General features: G+C 40.1%; 1 protein-coding gene across 2 annotated transcripts in view; it reads right to left on the reverse strand.

Annotated features, from left to right (window-relative positions):
• Positions 1-14862, reverse strand: part of PRMT3 (protein arginine methyltransferase 3) — a 67636-nt gene that overhangs the window by 44443 nt on the left and 8331 nt on the right. For both annotated transcript variants that reach the window (XM_065683419.1, XM_065683420.1), the window contains exons 7-9: positions 13628-13769; positions 10524-10589; positions 3552-3673 (exon numbers count right to left, since the gene is read on the reverse strand). In XM_065683419.1, the coding sequence (XP_065539491.1) occupies positions 3552-3673; positions 10524-10589; positions 13628-13769 (330 nt within the window). The remainder of the gene's footprint in view (positions 1-3551; positions 3674-10523; positions 10590-13627; positions 13770-14862) is intronic.

The raw sequence follows: 14862 nt of genomic DNA on the forward strand, positions 1-14862 counted from the left end.
CAACATGCTGCGCGTGGAAACGCGTAAGCTTCAGAAACCAGGAAAATAGAGAAAAAGAAAATTACACTAATGTTCAGAGTCCCTTGTTCCCAGTTCTCCTTCTTTGACCCCTGTAGTCTATAGTAATTAGAGACTACTCATCACACTAGGATAGCAATGGAAATTAACTTCCTTGCAAAGCTGTTTTGCACAACTTGTTTTTTTATTTAAAACTAGCTCCAAAGTCACTGCGAACAAACATTCCCTCTAGATCAGTGTTACAGCCATTCCACAATAAAGCATCCTTCCCACTGTGATTGTGGCCAAAATCATCTGCAATGTTTAGTAACTGCAGTCATCAGGTATTACACCTCATAGGCAAGTAAGGGTACCAACATTCTGTGTAAAGAGGAAGGTACTGTGATATGACTTCACCTTTTTAAACAAAAACTGCATTACAGTGAAATTACTAAATATGTAAACGCTTGATATATAGTATTTTTTTCTTGGCAAACCATATTAGTCTGTCTTTCACATACCATTATCACAATAGCTATTCTTAGTGATGGCAAAAATGTATTTCCACCCAATAAATTTATTTTCCTATGGCAGCTCTTATCTCTGCCCCTTCCCTCCCTATCCTGATATCTTACTCTCACATTCTGTCTGGCTTTCAACAGAATGTTGAATGTGCAGACTGGTAATCACATTAAAAATTCAATCTAGAAGACAATGGGAAAACAATCAAAATGAAGGGAAGCAAAGGAAAGGGTCAAAGGGCTACTTGAACATGTGGGCTGTTGGAAAGATCAATTAACCACTCTACATGAGACAGTTTTCTGACAGAAGAGTAGCATTTTATCATTAATATAATATTTAATGCAGTAAACAAAAGTAAACCCTGAAGTTCTAAGTGAGAAATAAAATGCTAAAGAGCTATCTCCCACAACCATATTTCAAGAAGGACAAAAAGAGATTCCAAGATAACTTCCTAGATGACCACATACAAGGACATAAAATAAAAGAGGAAACAAATTCATTACATACTTGTTTTCAATTGTAAGGTATTAAAAATCCCTGAACAAACCTATGTAGTTTACACACTGCAAGAAAAACTGATCAGATGCTATTTAGGAAGTATAATTCAACTTTCTGTTCTAACATAACAGTGATAAATGACAAAAATCAACTCATTCAGTGTGCTGGAAATTTTATGGGCAGCCGTTCACAGTAAGAAAAAGGCAAGTATTTAGTTACAGGTAAGTTTATTGTGTAACCTTGGGAAATAATCATGTCACTCAGGCACTTACTCCAGTTCACTTATACACATGGGTTGCTCTGTTTCTAGTCATGAACATGTTAGGAATTATTCTGAATTCTGGGAGGCAGAAAAGCTCTTTTGGGCACATGCTGGAATCACTGTGGAAGCACACTGCAATAGAGAGTTTTAAGCTACACAGCTGTTTAGTATTCCAATAAATACTTGTTACTCTGTTACAGGTTTGTCAGCTTTATTCCTTTAGCAAAAAGGAGATTTAACAAAACAAATATAAATAATTTTGATACGAACAGAAGACTTTAATGTGAATTGAATCTTTTAAAGCAGAAGGCATCTATCAAGGTGTACCTTACACTGATGGTTCACTGTGTACTTCAGGTGGCAATTCATCACTCTTAATGGTTTAAGAGTTTTGATTTGTTGCTTTTCTTAAAGGCCTGCCCATCTCCTCACCAAGTGTAATACATGTTGGCTGATACTTCTATCCTCCTCTAAGTAATAACACATAAAGGACTTTCTGTGCACTTGTTTGAAGGAATGAACAATCCTAAGTTTGTCATCCAGTACATTAGAAATAAAACACTATTTCACATTTGTGACTGTTTTAGAGATGTCATGGATTCCTGAGAAAAGTTCTCTTTAGAGAACAAGTTCTTGTGCCAAAAGCATTCGAGTCTAAGTTGCACCTAATGCTTAACATGGTACTTTTCTTAAACAGGCATTTATTTGATAGCATAAGTTCACAGTATCCAAGCATGCAGTGCTGCATCTCTACTGTGAAATGGTATCTAACCCCAAAATTCCACCAAGACAATGTTATTTCTGTACAACGTCAGCTTGGATAAAAACTGTCACTCCCAAATTCTCCAGTATTTCCCTGGACTGTCTTTTCCACAGTTGCTCACACAAAAAACAACCACAACAAAAAGCGCTACATGCCTCAGCTATCAACAGTACACATTTATACCTACCTTTCTCCTATGTCATGCTAGGAAATACTTTCTAAGTTTTCAGGTGCCATTGCTTCATTTTTACATATACTCACAGTCACCCTTAACATCCTCTACAGGTACATTAGAGAAACGCGGAGTGAATACACAAACAATGAGATGGGAAGAAAGCCGCCTAGACCATAAGGATTACAAGAAGTGAGAAAAGGAGCCCAAAGTTTAACTGGTAGTCAAGTACCAGAGGTGTCGCTCAGGGTTCAGTGCTGTTTCTGATACCAACACTCTTACCAGTGACCAAATGGGACAGAATGCACCCTCAGCAAGTCTGTAGATAATGCTGAATTAGCGGAGAGCACTTGATATGCTAGAGGGTACGGCTGCTATTTAGAGGGACCTCAGACTGTAGATAAGGGATGACAGGAACCTCAGAGATCCAAAGGCAAAGGTGCAGACGTGCACCTCAGTGGGAATAACCCCATGAAACAGTACAAATGGGTTCCTGCTGATCAGAAATCAGCTCTGCTACTGTTCCTGCTCTGATAAGGGGCCTGGTAAATAAACTGAACCTAAGTCAGCAGTGGACCCTTGTAGCAAAAGGAGTCTACTGTCAGATATGCAAGAGGGCAGCAGCACGTCAAGGAAAAGTGAGCTTTCACCTCACCTCATTTTGACACTTGCAAAACTGCATCTGGAAGCACAGTGGCCAGCTGTGGGCTTCCAAGTACAAGAAAGACATTGACATATCAAAGCAAGTCCAGTGAAGGACATCAAGATGATGGGATGCTGGAGCACATGATACACAGGGAGAAGGTGACAGAATTAGCTTTGTTCAGCCAGAAGATGGGACAGTTAAGGGCTGGCATTCTGATGTCTGCCTCCGTTTAGGAGAAGGGTGAAGAGAAGACAGAGCCAACCTCTTCTCTTTTATCACAGGGGCTGGATGAGAGGTAACAGACAGACTGAAACAACAGAAGTTATGATTAGTTTAAAACAAAGAGTGAGGCTAGCCAAATGAGACACCTCCCACCGAAGTTTAGACAGAAGAGGCAGCTATCTTCTGAAGCTGAATCTGGGCCACCTAAGACTCACTCTGACACAGAAGGATTGACCAGACACACTCCCACGGGCTCCTTCCATCCTATACTACCCCAAGACAGTTTACATGGCACTCAACATCTTTGACGGAAACAAACTTTTCTCAGTGACTCTGCAAGCTACGTGCATGTGTATTTGCGCATGCTCTTAAAATGGGTTTGCATTTGGTTGGGGTTTTTTTTAGCTTGGTTGGTTTTAATAACTTTCTACAGCATTATTTACCATCCTTTTCTTGGAACTATTCCTACCTAATGATATCCATGGCCTGATAGATGATTTCAGATTGGTCAACTCCAATCACCTTCTTTGCACCTGCTTTGGCAACAAACATGGAGAGTATTCCAGTTCCACAGCCAACATCCAAGACCACCTGAAACAAATAAAGGTAAAAATAAAGTCTTATTTCACATCTTCCTACATCACAGAATCACAGAATCCCAAAAGTTGGAAGGGACCTCAAAAGATCATCTAGTCCAACCCCCCCACAAGAGCAGGGTAACCTACAGTACATCACACAGGAACTTGTCCAGGCGGGCCTTGAATATCTCCAGTGTAGGAGACTCCACAACCCCCCTGGGCAACCTGTACCAGTGCTCTGTCACTCTTACAGTAAAGAAGTTCTTCCTGATGTTAACGTGGAACTTCCTATGCTCCAGTTTACACCCATTGCCCCTTGTCCTATCACTGGATATCACTGAAAAAAGCCTAGCTCCATCACCCTGACACCTACCCTTTACATATTTGTAAACATTGATGAGGTCACCCCTCAGTCTCCTCTTCTCCAAGCTAAAGAGACCCAGCTCCCTCAGCCTCTCCTCATAAGGGAGATGTTCCACTCCCTTAATCATCTTTGTGGCTCTGCGCTGGACTCCTTCAAGCAATTCCCTGTCCTTCTTGAACAGAGGGGCCCAGAACTGGACGCAATATTCCAGATGCGGCCTCACCAAGGCTGAGTAGAGGGGGAGGAGAACCTCTCTTGACCTACTAACCACACCCTTTCTAATGCACCCTAAGATGCCATTTGCCTTCTTGGCCACAAGAGCACATTGCTGGCTCATGGTCATCCTCCTATCCACCAGGACCCCCAGGTCCCTTTCCCCTTCGCTACTTTCCAGCAGGTCAACCCCCAACCTGTACTGGTACATGGGGTTGTTCTTCCCCAGATGCAAGACTCTACACTTGCCCTTGTTAAATTTCATCAAGTTTCTCCCCGCCCAACTCTCCAGCCTGTCCAGGTCTCGCTGAATGGCAGCACAGTCTTCTAGTGTGTCAGCCACTCCTCCCAGTTTTGTGTCATCAGCAAACTTGCTGATGGTGCACTCAGTTCCCTCATCCAGGTCATTGATGAAAATATTAAACAGCACCGGTCCCAGCACCGACCCCTGAGGAACTCCACTAGTCACAGACCTCCAGCTAGATTCTGCGCCATTGACCACAACTCTCTGCCTTCTTCCTTTCAACCAGTTCTCGATCCACCTCACTACTTGATCGTCAAGCCCACACTTCCTTAGCTTATCTATGAGGATGCTGTGGGAGACAGTATCAAATGCCTTACTGAAATCAAGAAAAACTACACCTACCGCTCTACCATCATCCCTCCACCTAGTCACTTCCTCATAGAAGGCTATAAGGTTGGTCATACATGACTTCCCCCTCATAAAACCATGTTGGCTGCTCTTAATGACCCCCTCATCCTTGATATGCCTAGTGATGGAGTCAAGAATAAGTTGTTCCATCACCTTTCCAGGGATGGAGGTAAGGCTGACCGGTCTATAATTACCCGGGTCCTCCTTCTTGCCCTTCTTATAGATTGGTGTGACCTTTGCCATCAGCCAATCCTCAGGCACCTCGCCCGTTTCCCACGACTTACCAAAGATGATGGAGAGTGGCCTAGCAATGACCTCCGCCAGCTCCCTCAGCACCCGTGGGTGCATTCCATCCGGACCCATCGATTTACAGATGTCCAGATTGCATAGCTGATCCCTAACCCAATCCTCATCTACCAAAGCAAACTCCTCCTTTGTCCTGACTCCTTCTGGGGCTATAGAAATCCGGGGCCCTCGGGGAGAGTCTGCAGGAGTAAAGACAGAGGCAAAGAAGGCATTCAGCACCTCTGCCTTCTTTATATCCTCTGTCTCCAGGGCACCCACTTCGTTCAGCAGTGGGCCTATATTGCCTCTTGTGTTAGTTTTATTTGCTATGTATTTGAAGAAGCCCTTTCTATTGTCTTTAACCCGACTAGCAAGATTGAGTTCCAAGGAGGCCTTAGCTGTCCTAATTGCCTCCCTACATCCTCTAACAACTGTCCTATATTCCTCCCAAGCGGCCAGCCCCTCCTTCCATAATCCATAGATTCTCCTTTTCCACTTGAGTTTGCCCAGCAGCTCCTTGTTTAACCACGCCGGTCTCCTAGATCCCTTACTTGATTTCCTACTCATTGGGACGCTCCGATCCTGAGCTTGGAAGAAGCGGTCCTTGAATGCTAACCAACTATCTTGAGCCCCTTTACCGCCTAGTACACTTTCCCATGAGACTTCCCTTAGCAGTTGACTGAAGAGGCCAAAGTTGGCCCTTCGGAAATCCAGAACTGTGGCTTTGCTAGGTATTCTATTCCTCCCACACAGGATCCTAAACTCCACCATCTCATGGTCACTGCAGCCAAGGCTGCCATTGACCGTCACCACTTCGACCAAACCCTCCTTGTTGGCGAGTACTAAATCTAGCAGCGCTGCTCTCCTAGTTGGTACGTCCACCATTTGCATTAAGAAATTATCATCAATGCACTCGAGGAACCTCCTAGATTGTGAATGACTGGCTGTGTGAGTCTTCCAGCAAATATCGGGGGTGAGATATCATACTCTAACAGAAGGAACAAAAGGTAGCATCAAGTCTTATTACATTCAAACTAAATGATCTTTAAAGGTCCCTTCCAACCCAAACCATTCCATGATTCTATGATTCAGAGATATCCAAATGAAACTGCAGTTCTAATTCCACACCCTCCACTACCTTTTGCAGATAGAAAATGAAACGGACTAGCTCCAGTTGCAGATTCATTCAGTCACAAGGAAAACTATCACAAGCAATTATTTGGGCAGTAACTGAAAAGTTACATGACAGGAAAAAAAGGAAATTATAACCTGAGCAATTTTAATCAGTGAATCACTAACAATGATCAGCATGCTTACCACCAGACTTTTACTTAATATAGTTACACATTACTTATGTGTTCAAAAATTCTAAACACTAAACCCCAAAATGTTCCGAAATATGAAAATCAGTTTCCTGAATACAATGTAGTCACTCATATTATGCATAGCATTTAAGCATTAACAGAATCAGAACTGTGAAGACAGACTTTTCCCATACAAGAGACCTAAACAAGAGAGCAAGCGAAACTTACTAGAAGACTTCTAAGATGAAAACTTTGAGTCAGAATTACTAGTCATAAAAATAGTTCATTGGAAACAAAAACTTATTTCACTGCCTCTCCTTAGCACAACATCCAGTAAAAGGTGCCCTCACAGCTTATTACATTAATTTTTTCCAAAGAACTCATCGAATCACTCCCACACTTGAGAATTATAACCCCATTTTACAAAATACATCAATGCAGTAACACACCCTTCTGACAAACTTTCTAGCTTATGAGCTATTGAGCATTTGCTTTCTTTGGCACAACAAAGACATGCATGTACACTTTTGAATTCCACTTGACAGGTAATATCTAAGTAAGTACTTGAAGGCTCTACACACCAGGTCTGCTTACCTGCCCTTGTGTACAAGTCTCTATGTTCTGATGCTGGATACAGAACAATGATTCTGAAGCCAACATGAATAAAAATAGCTGTTTGTCCTTGGCAGCACAGTATAAGTAAGCTAAGTGGTATCCTGGGAAGCAATTGGCCACCAACCGCCTTCATAGAGCAACTTACAATTTGGAATCAGACTAAAAAAGCATTATGATTTTTTTTTATAGCACCTTGTGTAGGTGCTGGCCATGAAAGTTGTGGACAGAGTTATTTGTTCCACTTTGCAGCTACATTCCAATAGGAGTCAATTTTACAACTCATTCACAAGTTACATATGCATATGTAATGGCTACAGAAATCCATAGGCTGAAGTCTCCTGTAGCCAGGAACAGAAGGTAAAATTCCATGTTTCAGCAGCTGCTGAAACCTCAGACCCTTTAGCATCATCTATTCTAACACTTTACCGATGGCAGTTAAAAAAATTGCTGAGCCATGAAAGCTGGAAATCAGAGCCAAATATAAACCTAGGTTAAAGAATGAACCTGATGTACAGTTCATGAAGAGAGCAATCACCACAAATTGGAAAAAAACCAAAACAGGCGTTGCTCTGGACAGCTGCCCTGGTCACTTAAAAACCCAGATGGAACTCATCTGGCCTTACGCAGGGAATAGGAGTGGAGAAAAAGGCACAGGAGAGAAAATACACAAGCTGGAACACATCTGAGGAATGGAAAGACAAGCAGAATGATCACCAATTAGCCTAAGGACAAGGGTTTATGGCTAACGTATTCTTGCAGTGATCACATATGGCCTCCCACCAGAAATCTGGAGCAGCCTGGACTGGCCATTTGAATATACCATAACTCACTACAGCACTACACCCTTCCCTGCAGTCTAACCAAAACTTACATTCTACTTTTAGTAACAGAAAAAAATTATTTCAAATTCAGAAAAACAGGAGGTCAGGTATTTTCACCAATTAAATTAATTCCAGCAATGAACTTTTAGTAGGAACAATGTATAAAACCTGGTTCTTTCCCCATCAACAGGACATTGATTGCTGCCTAGACTTCTACAACCAAAAATAAGCACAGCAGTAATGCTTTTCTAATCAATTCTTTTTCCACCAAAAAATACTCTTGCTTTAAAATTGATCACATTTCCTTTTATTGAGTAAGGCCATCTCAACCACTCCTGCTAGGTAACCTGAACTGTCCTATTCTCATCTCAAGTACATCTGACAGGTAGAAAATAAAGACAGCAAGCAATATTTATTCAAGGTTTGGTAATCACTTTTGAAAACTGAGAGAACAAATTGGCTTGTTCAGAATAAAGTATGCATAATAAGCAGCCCTAGATATTCTGTTATCATCTGTCACCATGCAATTACACCTCTTTGGGATACTGCAGATTTGCATCCAAAGCTAGTATGACCAATGGAGCTCTTTGAACAAGCTCTTCCCCGCCCACCACAAGTGTCCTTTCAGAAACACAAAAAACATTGTTTTCTAGGGAGGAATACCATACAGAACTTCTAGGAAATAGAGTATCAGACTTTTCCTCACTTCTTTTTTTTTTAATTGACATAAAATGTTAAAGGAAGAGAGCCAATTTCCTCACGTTGGAAGTTTCACTCATCAATACAGTTCTGAGAGCACTGTACAATACATAAACTAAGCAAACCATCTTAACAGTTCCTTCAGAAGTCTGTAACAACTCACTTCAAAGCTAGATCTCTGAAAAAAAAAAAAAAAATCTCATATATTCTCCATTACAGCATATCAAGTTGGAGCAACTCCAGAGGAGGCCATGAGGATGATAAGGGGCTGGTGCACCTCCTGGACAGGCTGAGAAAGTTGGAGCTGTCCAGCCTGGAGAAGAGAAGCTATGTAGAGACCACATAACAGCCTTCCAGTATCTGAAGGGGGTCTAAGGATGCTGGAGAGGGACTATTCATGAGGGACTGTAGCGATAGGACAAGTGGTGAAAGGTTTCAACTTGAACAGGTGAAGTTCAGGTCAGATATAAGGCAGTTCTTCCCTGTGAAGGTGGTGAAGCACTGGCACAGGTTGCCCAGAAGTTGTAAATGCTCCATCCCTGGCAGTGGTCTAGGCCAGGTTGGACAGAGCCTTGGTTGACATGGTCTAAGATGAGCCATCCCTGCCCATGGCAGGGAGTTGGAACTAGATGATCTTAAGAAATTAAGTGGGTCACTGGTCACCTAGATGGAAGCTGCTGGGAACTCAAAGCAACTGAGAATCTGTTTTTTCATTCAGCCTCAACACACTAATACATTATGAATTTGAGGTGATGTTGATCAAAACAGCTGTAAAAACACCAAGTTCAGAAATCCATTTCCATGGGCTTCCACACATTCCATGTAACTTGAGATCAGCCTCACACTGTAAAAGCCTGCATTTACCAATTTTAGGGGCATCTGTGAAACTGAATTTCTCCCACAAAAATTCTCTTTCTTTTATTGATCTTTCTGCTGTGTCGGATGTGCTGCCAACCTGTGCTGTCACCTGCATCTTTTAAGTAGCTCAAAGCATAATGTTTTTCCAACACTTTTGCTTGTTCTCTCACTATAACTAAAAACAAATGTCTAGTAGAAACAGGTTTGTGACATGGATTGAAGCAAAAAAGGAAGAAAACTATTTTCATATTAACTTTTCTGCTGGAATTGCCAACAGAAAACTGAGGTAAGACAAAGAGCATGCACTATCTACCTATCCCTGCACTATCTACCTGTCCCTACACTATCTACCTTGAAATACCTCCCTTCTAGGACAAAACTGTATCTAGCACTATTCTCTGATAATTCCTGAGGAATTATCAGATGGATGCACTTTTATTACTTCTTCCACAACTACTCTGAAGCCTTATGACTTACTAATAAAGTCTCAATCAACACCAAAATAAAAATCAACGACTGTCTTCCATAAACCTAGACATCCTGGTTTCACATTAAGAAATATCCACATGCAGCTTAAGAATGCTAAGCACCAAGTAGAGGAAAGTTAATCCAGAAGAGAAGGTTGCTCATTGTAACTCAAATCACAACAAGCTCATCAGAGTTCTAATTACACAGTGCTTCTAAAATGTTTGTACTATATCAGGCACAAATTTGTGCTTTACTACTAGTAAAGAGGCCCTCTAAGGTAGATCCCATTTAATATACTGGACAGGAAAGGCTCAGCTTAACCCCACCAACATAATTAATGAACACCTCGACATGGCACACACAGCAATGACAACAGTGATCAGCACTTCTGTTATCAGCACTTTGCACCCTCCAGCAGCTGAATAGCACTCTACCGCCTCATAAAGCCAGAGGACATTAAATCAAATCTTGTCAGCATGGTATTCCATTCCCAAAGCTAAGAAGTAGCCAAACTGAGGGATTTCTACCACTTAAAAAATAATACAGAGCAGAAATTATTGTATTCGCAGAGCTATTCCACCTACCTTGTCCTTGAAGATATGTGGGTTCTGGTAGATGAAGTCACGATAGCTTTCTGTACGCACTTTATCCTATAATTTAAAGAATAAAAAAGGGTTCACTTTTTCTACCTAGGCACAGCATGTTGCTCAAAAATGCTGAAAATCTTGCTTTCCAACTAGTCCTAAAGCTGTTTTGTGGCTACTCTACTTACAAGGGCTCTGCAGTCACACTTCCCATACAATATTTTTCCAGAGTTTATTTTCCTTACAAATAAGCCAGCTGAGCCTCTGGGGGAAAACTAAGAAATTGATTTACAGTTTCCCAACCTGCTGTGTTTGATTTTGTTTCAAAGTTATTAATACCTCTCCACCACTTTCCAGGAAGAGCAGTAACAGAGCGGCAATACTGCATCAACTTTACATAACCACCTTTTATACAATGGTGAAAACTGGAGTCATGAGCTCATACAATGATTTGTTTCATTTTATTTTCTGACAAAAAAAAAAAAGTTATGGATCAGATTAACCTTTTTTGTTTCTGAACAAACTGTAAATTAGCAAACCTCATGCCAGCTAGTAACTGAAACTGTACAGTCCATTCTATGAACCCCCAGTACAATAAATAAATAAATTTAACTGTAATACAACCCAAGAAACTGGAATGTTTTCACACACAGAACTAAACATTTACAGTACCTTGGTATATGAAAGTTAGCAGCATAGCTCAATACAAGGTAATCTATTAAAACATTGATTTAATATGCATCAGCAGGTACACAAATTGAAAGCCAACTATAGGGTTTGGAATTGCTGTTGCAGTTCAACAGTTACAGCTAAGAAAAATTTTAAGCTATTTTCACCTAGTAGAGACACGTCTATAAATAATACTGAAGTGTAAAATCCATCTGCTTATACTTAATATTTTTTCTATTATAGCAGGAAAGAATTTTTACAAGCAATACAGAAACTAAAGGAATTTCCTCTAGTAAGAAAGAACAAAGTTTATTTCATTAGAAAAACAAGATCCAAAACAGAGACTAAGAACAAAGGAAATGTTCATAAAAAATCTGGAGACTAACCAAATTATTCTAAGGCTTGAAAAGCCTAAAATCCAGTCTTATGTTTGAGAGGAATATCTCACATACATACAGAGGCCAAAGAAACAGGGATTATTTTAGAAAACGGTACTTGAAAATGATACATAATTAGCATCAATAAAAAACTGTGATCCTTGAAACTGGTTTCCTATGACGATATATTTGGAACAACTATTTTTAGCAGTTCACCTCTACTGCAGTATGTAACAGGAATTTACTGAAGCAACAAAAAAAGTCTAGGGAAAATAAAATACAATCAGAACATTCAGCATCAATCCAGAATGCAGTCAGCTGGAAAGCTTTCAGCCTTACACCCTGCCCACTCACACTGTCTCAGCACTGCCCCAACTTGCCCAACTTAATCAATACAATTCTAGCTGCTGTTTCTACTCTATGCACTGCTGCTCCAGTAAGCCACTGTCATTCAGGTGTCTCTATTCACAATCATCATTCTCTCATTCAGTGTAATGCTTTTTTTTCGGTTTGTTTTTAAAAACCCATTAAGGAAAATCAGTAAGATGATAGTCAAGAAATTACTGAACAAAAGAATACAGCAAGGGAAACAGTAGCCATTTGGCCAGTGTAAAGTAACACTACTCTTCCCCTTTCTCCAAAGTACTTCCAGAAAAAAAAACACCCAAATTGAAATTTCATTCTATCACTACCAGGGCTAAGGGAAAAAAAAAAAACAACAAAAAACATGGTGAAGAATTGAACAGTGATTCTTATAGCAAGATTCCTTAATAATTTCAATATAGCAAGCCTCTGTATTCATATAATGCCAACAAATAAATAAATCAAATTCCATATCTAGCACACAGGAAAAAATGCAACACATTGATGATAAAAAGCAATTGTTTCCATATGTTTAGTAAAGTCAAAAGTCTTAAAAGCATTCAAACATACTTGAAAAACAATAAAAAACAATTTTGTCCCAATCTCCTTGTGCAGACATGCAGAATTATAAAATTTATTAGCAAACGGAAAGGCTGCCTCATCCTATAGCCTAGAAGATCTCAAATGACACCTTTATACCACCACAAAACCAAGGTTCTGTAATTCTTATTTATCTTTAAGACAAATTATATTTCTCTAGACTATACATTCGGGAATATATCGACTTCAGCAGAAATATGTGTGCTTCAGTAAAACACCTTCCCTGCCCCCCCACCCCGGAATTAACCTCATGCTTATGCTATTCTTAAAAGATTCATGCGTATTGCCACCAAATTATTTACAAAGCAGAAAACTTTATATGCTACTTGCATGGACAAAGTCACTTCACAACTCCCTACTTTATCTCTGCATTAGGCAGGCATTAAATTATTTCTGCATTAAAATGATAAAACTGTTCATGATTTGCACAAATATGATACTTTTTCTGAAAAGAAGCATTAAGATATTTTGATTTACATGTCAAGTATAAGTTGTTGGGCTTTGTGTTTGGTTGCTTTATTGGGGTTTTAAGTTAAAAGGGAGTACACAGGCTTGCCTTTGAAGAGTCTTAAGCATTAATTGTCTATATCACATGAAAGGAGCATACAGTTTTTTCAGCTGTTCAATGTCATGTTATCAATATACTGAAATGTGTACAAATACCAACAATTTCTGTTTATGCACTGCAATAGGAAACCCCAATATTTGGGAAATGTTTTTTCCTAACAAATTTCAATTGTTAGGAGAACATAAACTACAGAAAAATATTCACTGACTGTACCGTGTTTTATCCTTTATATTTTAACCATCCCAGAAAAAGCCGCTTTTAGGACGGTAAGGCTGTGCTATACATATTCTATCTTCAAGCATATCTGTAAATGATTTTATGTTCCTAATGTTTCATGTAAACAGAATTTACGTAAAGGAAATAGAACTGAAAAATTCTCACAACCCAACTACTAGGAAAAAAAACTATCATGAATAGCAAGGGTTAAAAATGCAGCTGCTCTGCAGTATATTTATGGGCACATAGCCCACTTCATCCCATCTTTTCTCTTTAGTCTTACTAAGATGCAGTTGAGATGAGTTTCTAACCTTTAGCATCTCTTCGTGTATCCCATAATGCCCATACGAGCTGAAGTAAATGCCATCCTCATCCTCCTGAAGGTCTGCAATGGCATTGGATGACAAGCTGCTCCCAACATCTGCGTTCATCACAAAATCCTGCGCAAATCGCCTGCAATCAGTTTGAAATAGACCCTTGAGACATCGTTTATGAGATCATGGAAAGGAGGCAAGGGTGAGAGGGGGGAGAAGGGGCTTCAACAAGGCAAAAGACCAGGCTGCAGAGGGGCTGTGACAACAATGAGCCACTCTTTGAGCAGGCACAACCTCCCTCTGCCGACTCCTCTGGGCTGCTGCATGCGGATCTCTGTCCATCACCCTCCTGCAGTGATGCTTTCTGCTTCCAACCAGCAAAAATCAGCAGTGAAACTGTCAGGCTTAATTTCTGGTTTTAAGGAGAAATTATCTTGTACCACAGTGGTCAAAATGACACGGTTTAGACTGTGTATGCAGATAGGGACTCAATACAAAGAGCACAAGAACTACAAACCATACAACACCATACGACTAGCAGAAAGTAGAACAAAGTGTTTTAAAACTGAAGTATTTGGGTGGAAACAAACTACAGCTTAAAATCCTATGTATTACTTCAATTTCATGCAGCTAATTTTTGCTCCTTCACAGCCTTGCATTCCTAATACACATGTTCTCTTCCCATTTCTCAAAGCTGTTTTGCTGACAAAATACACAAATCAAGAGGTATGCCAGCTTTTTTGTTTTCACAATAAGCAAAGAGCTCATATTATACCCACAATGAAGTGAGAAAAACCAAACGTGCTCCAGCCAGACGGTATTCCTGCAAGGTATACAGTCCAACACCAACAGAACTTGCATCCCAGGTAACTCCAAAGCAGCCAAAGCTCAGCTTCAACAGTGGTCATATTTGCTTAAATAGGAACTTAATGCACAGAAGATGTAAGCAGCATCTCATTACAGCACCATCCTTACAGAACAACAACAAAACCAAACAAAAACACTATTTCAGTCCTGACATGTCAAATACTTTTCTGCTTAACTAGTTTGGATAGGAAAAAGACGGTGGTAAGGAATTTCACACTAAAAGTTCGTCAGTATTAGAAACCTCCTAGTTTTGCTGACATACAGGTAAGGTCTGGATCTTATTTTTAATATTGCTCTTTACCAATATAGTTCGCTTTTTCCTTACTTTTAGATAAATATCACAATGATAAAAATGTAAACTTACA

Source organism: Lathamus discolor, chromosome 6 (assembly GCF_037157495.1).
Source record: "Lathamus discolor isolate bLatDis1 chromosome 6, bLatDis1.hap1, whole genome shotgun sequence".
Lineage (NCBI taxonomy): Eukaryota > Metazoa > Chordata > Aves > Psittaciformes > Psittacidae > Lathamus > Lathamus discolor.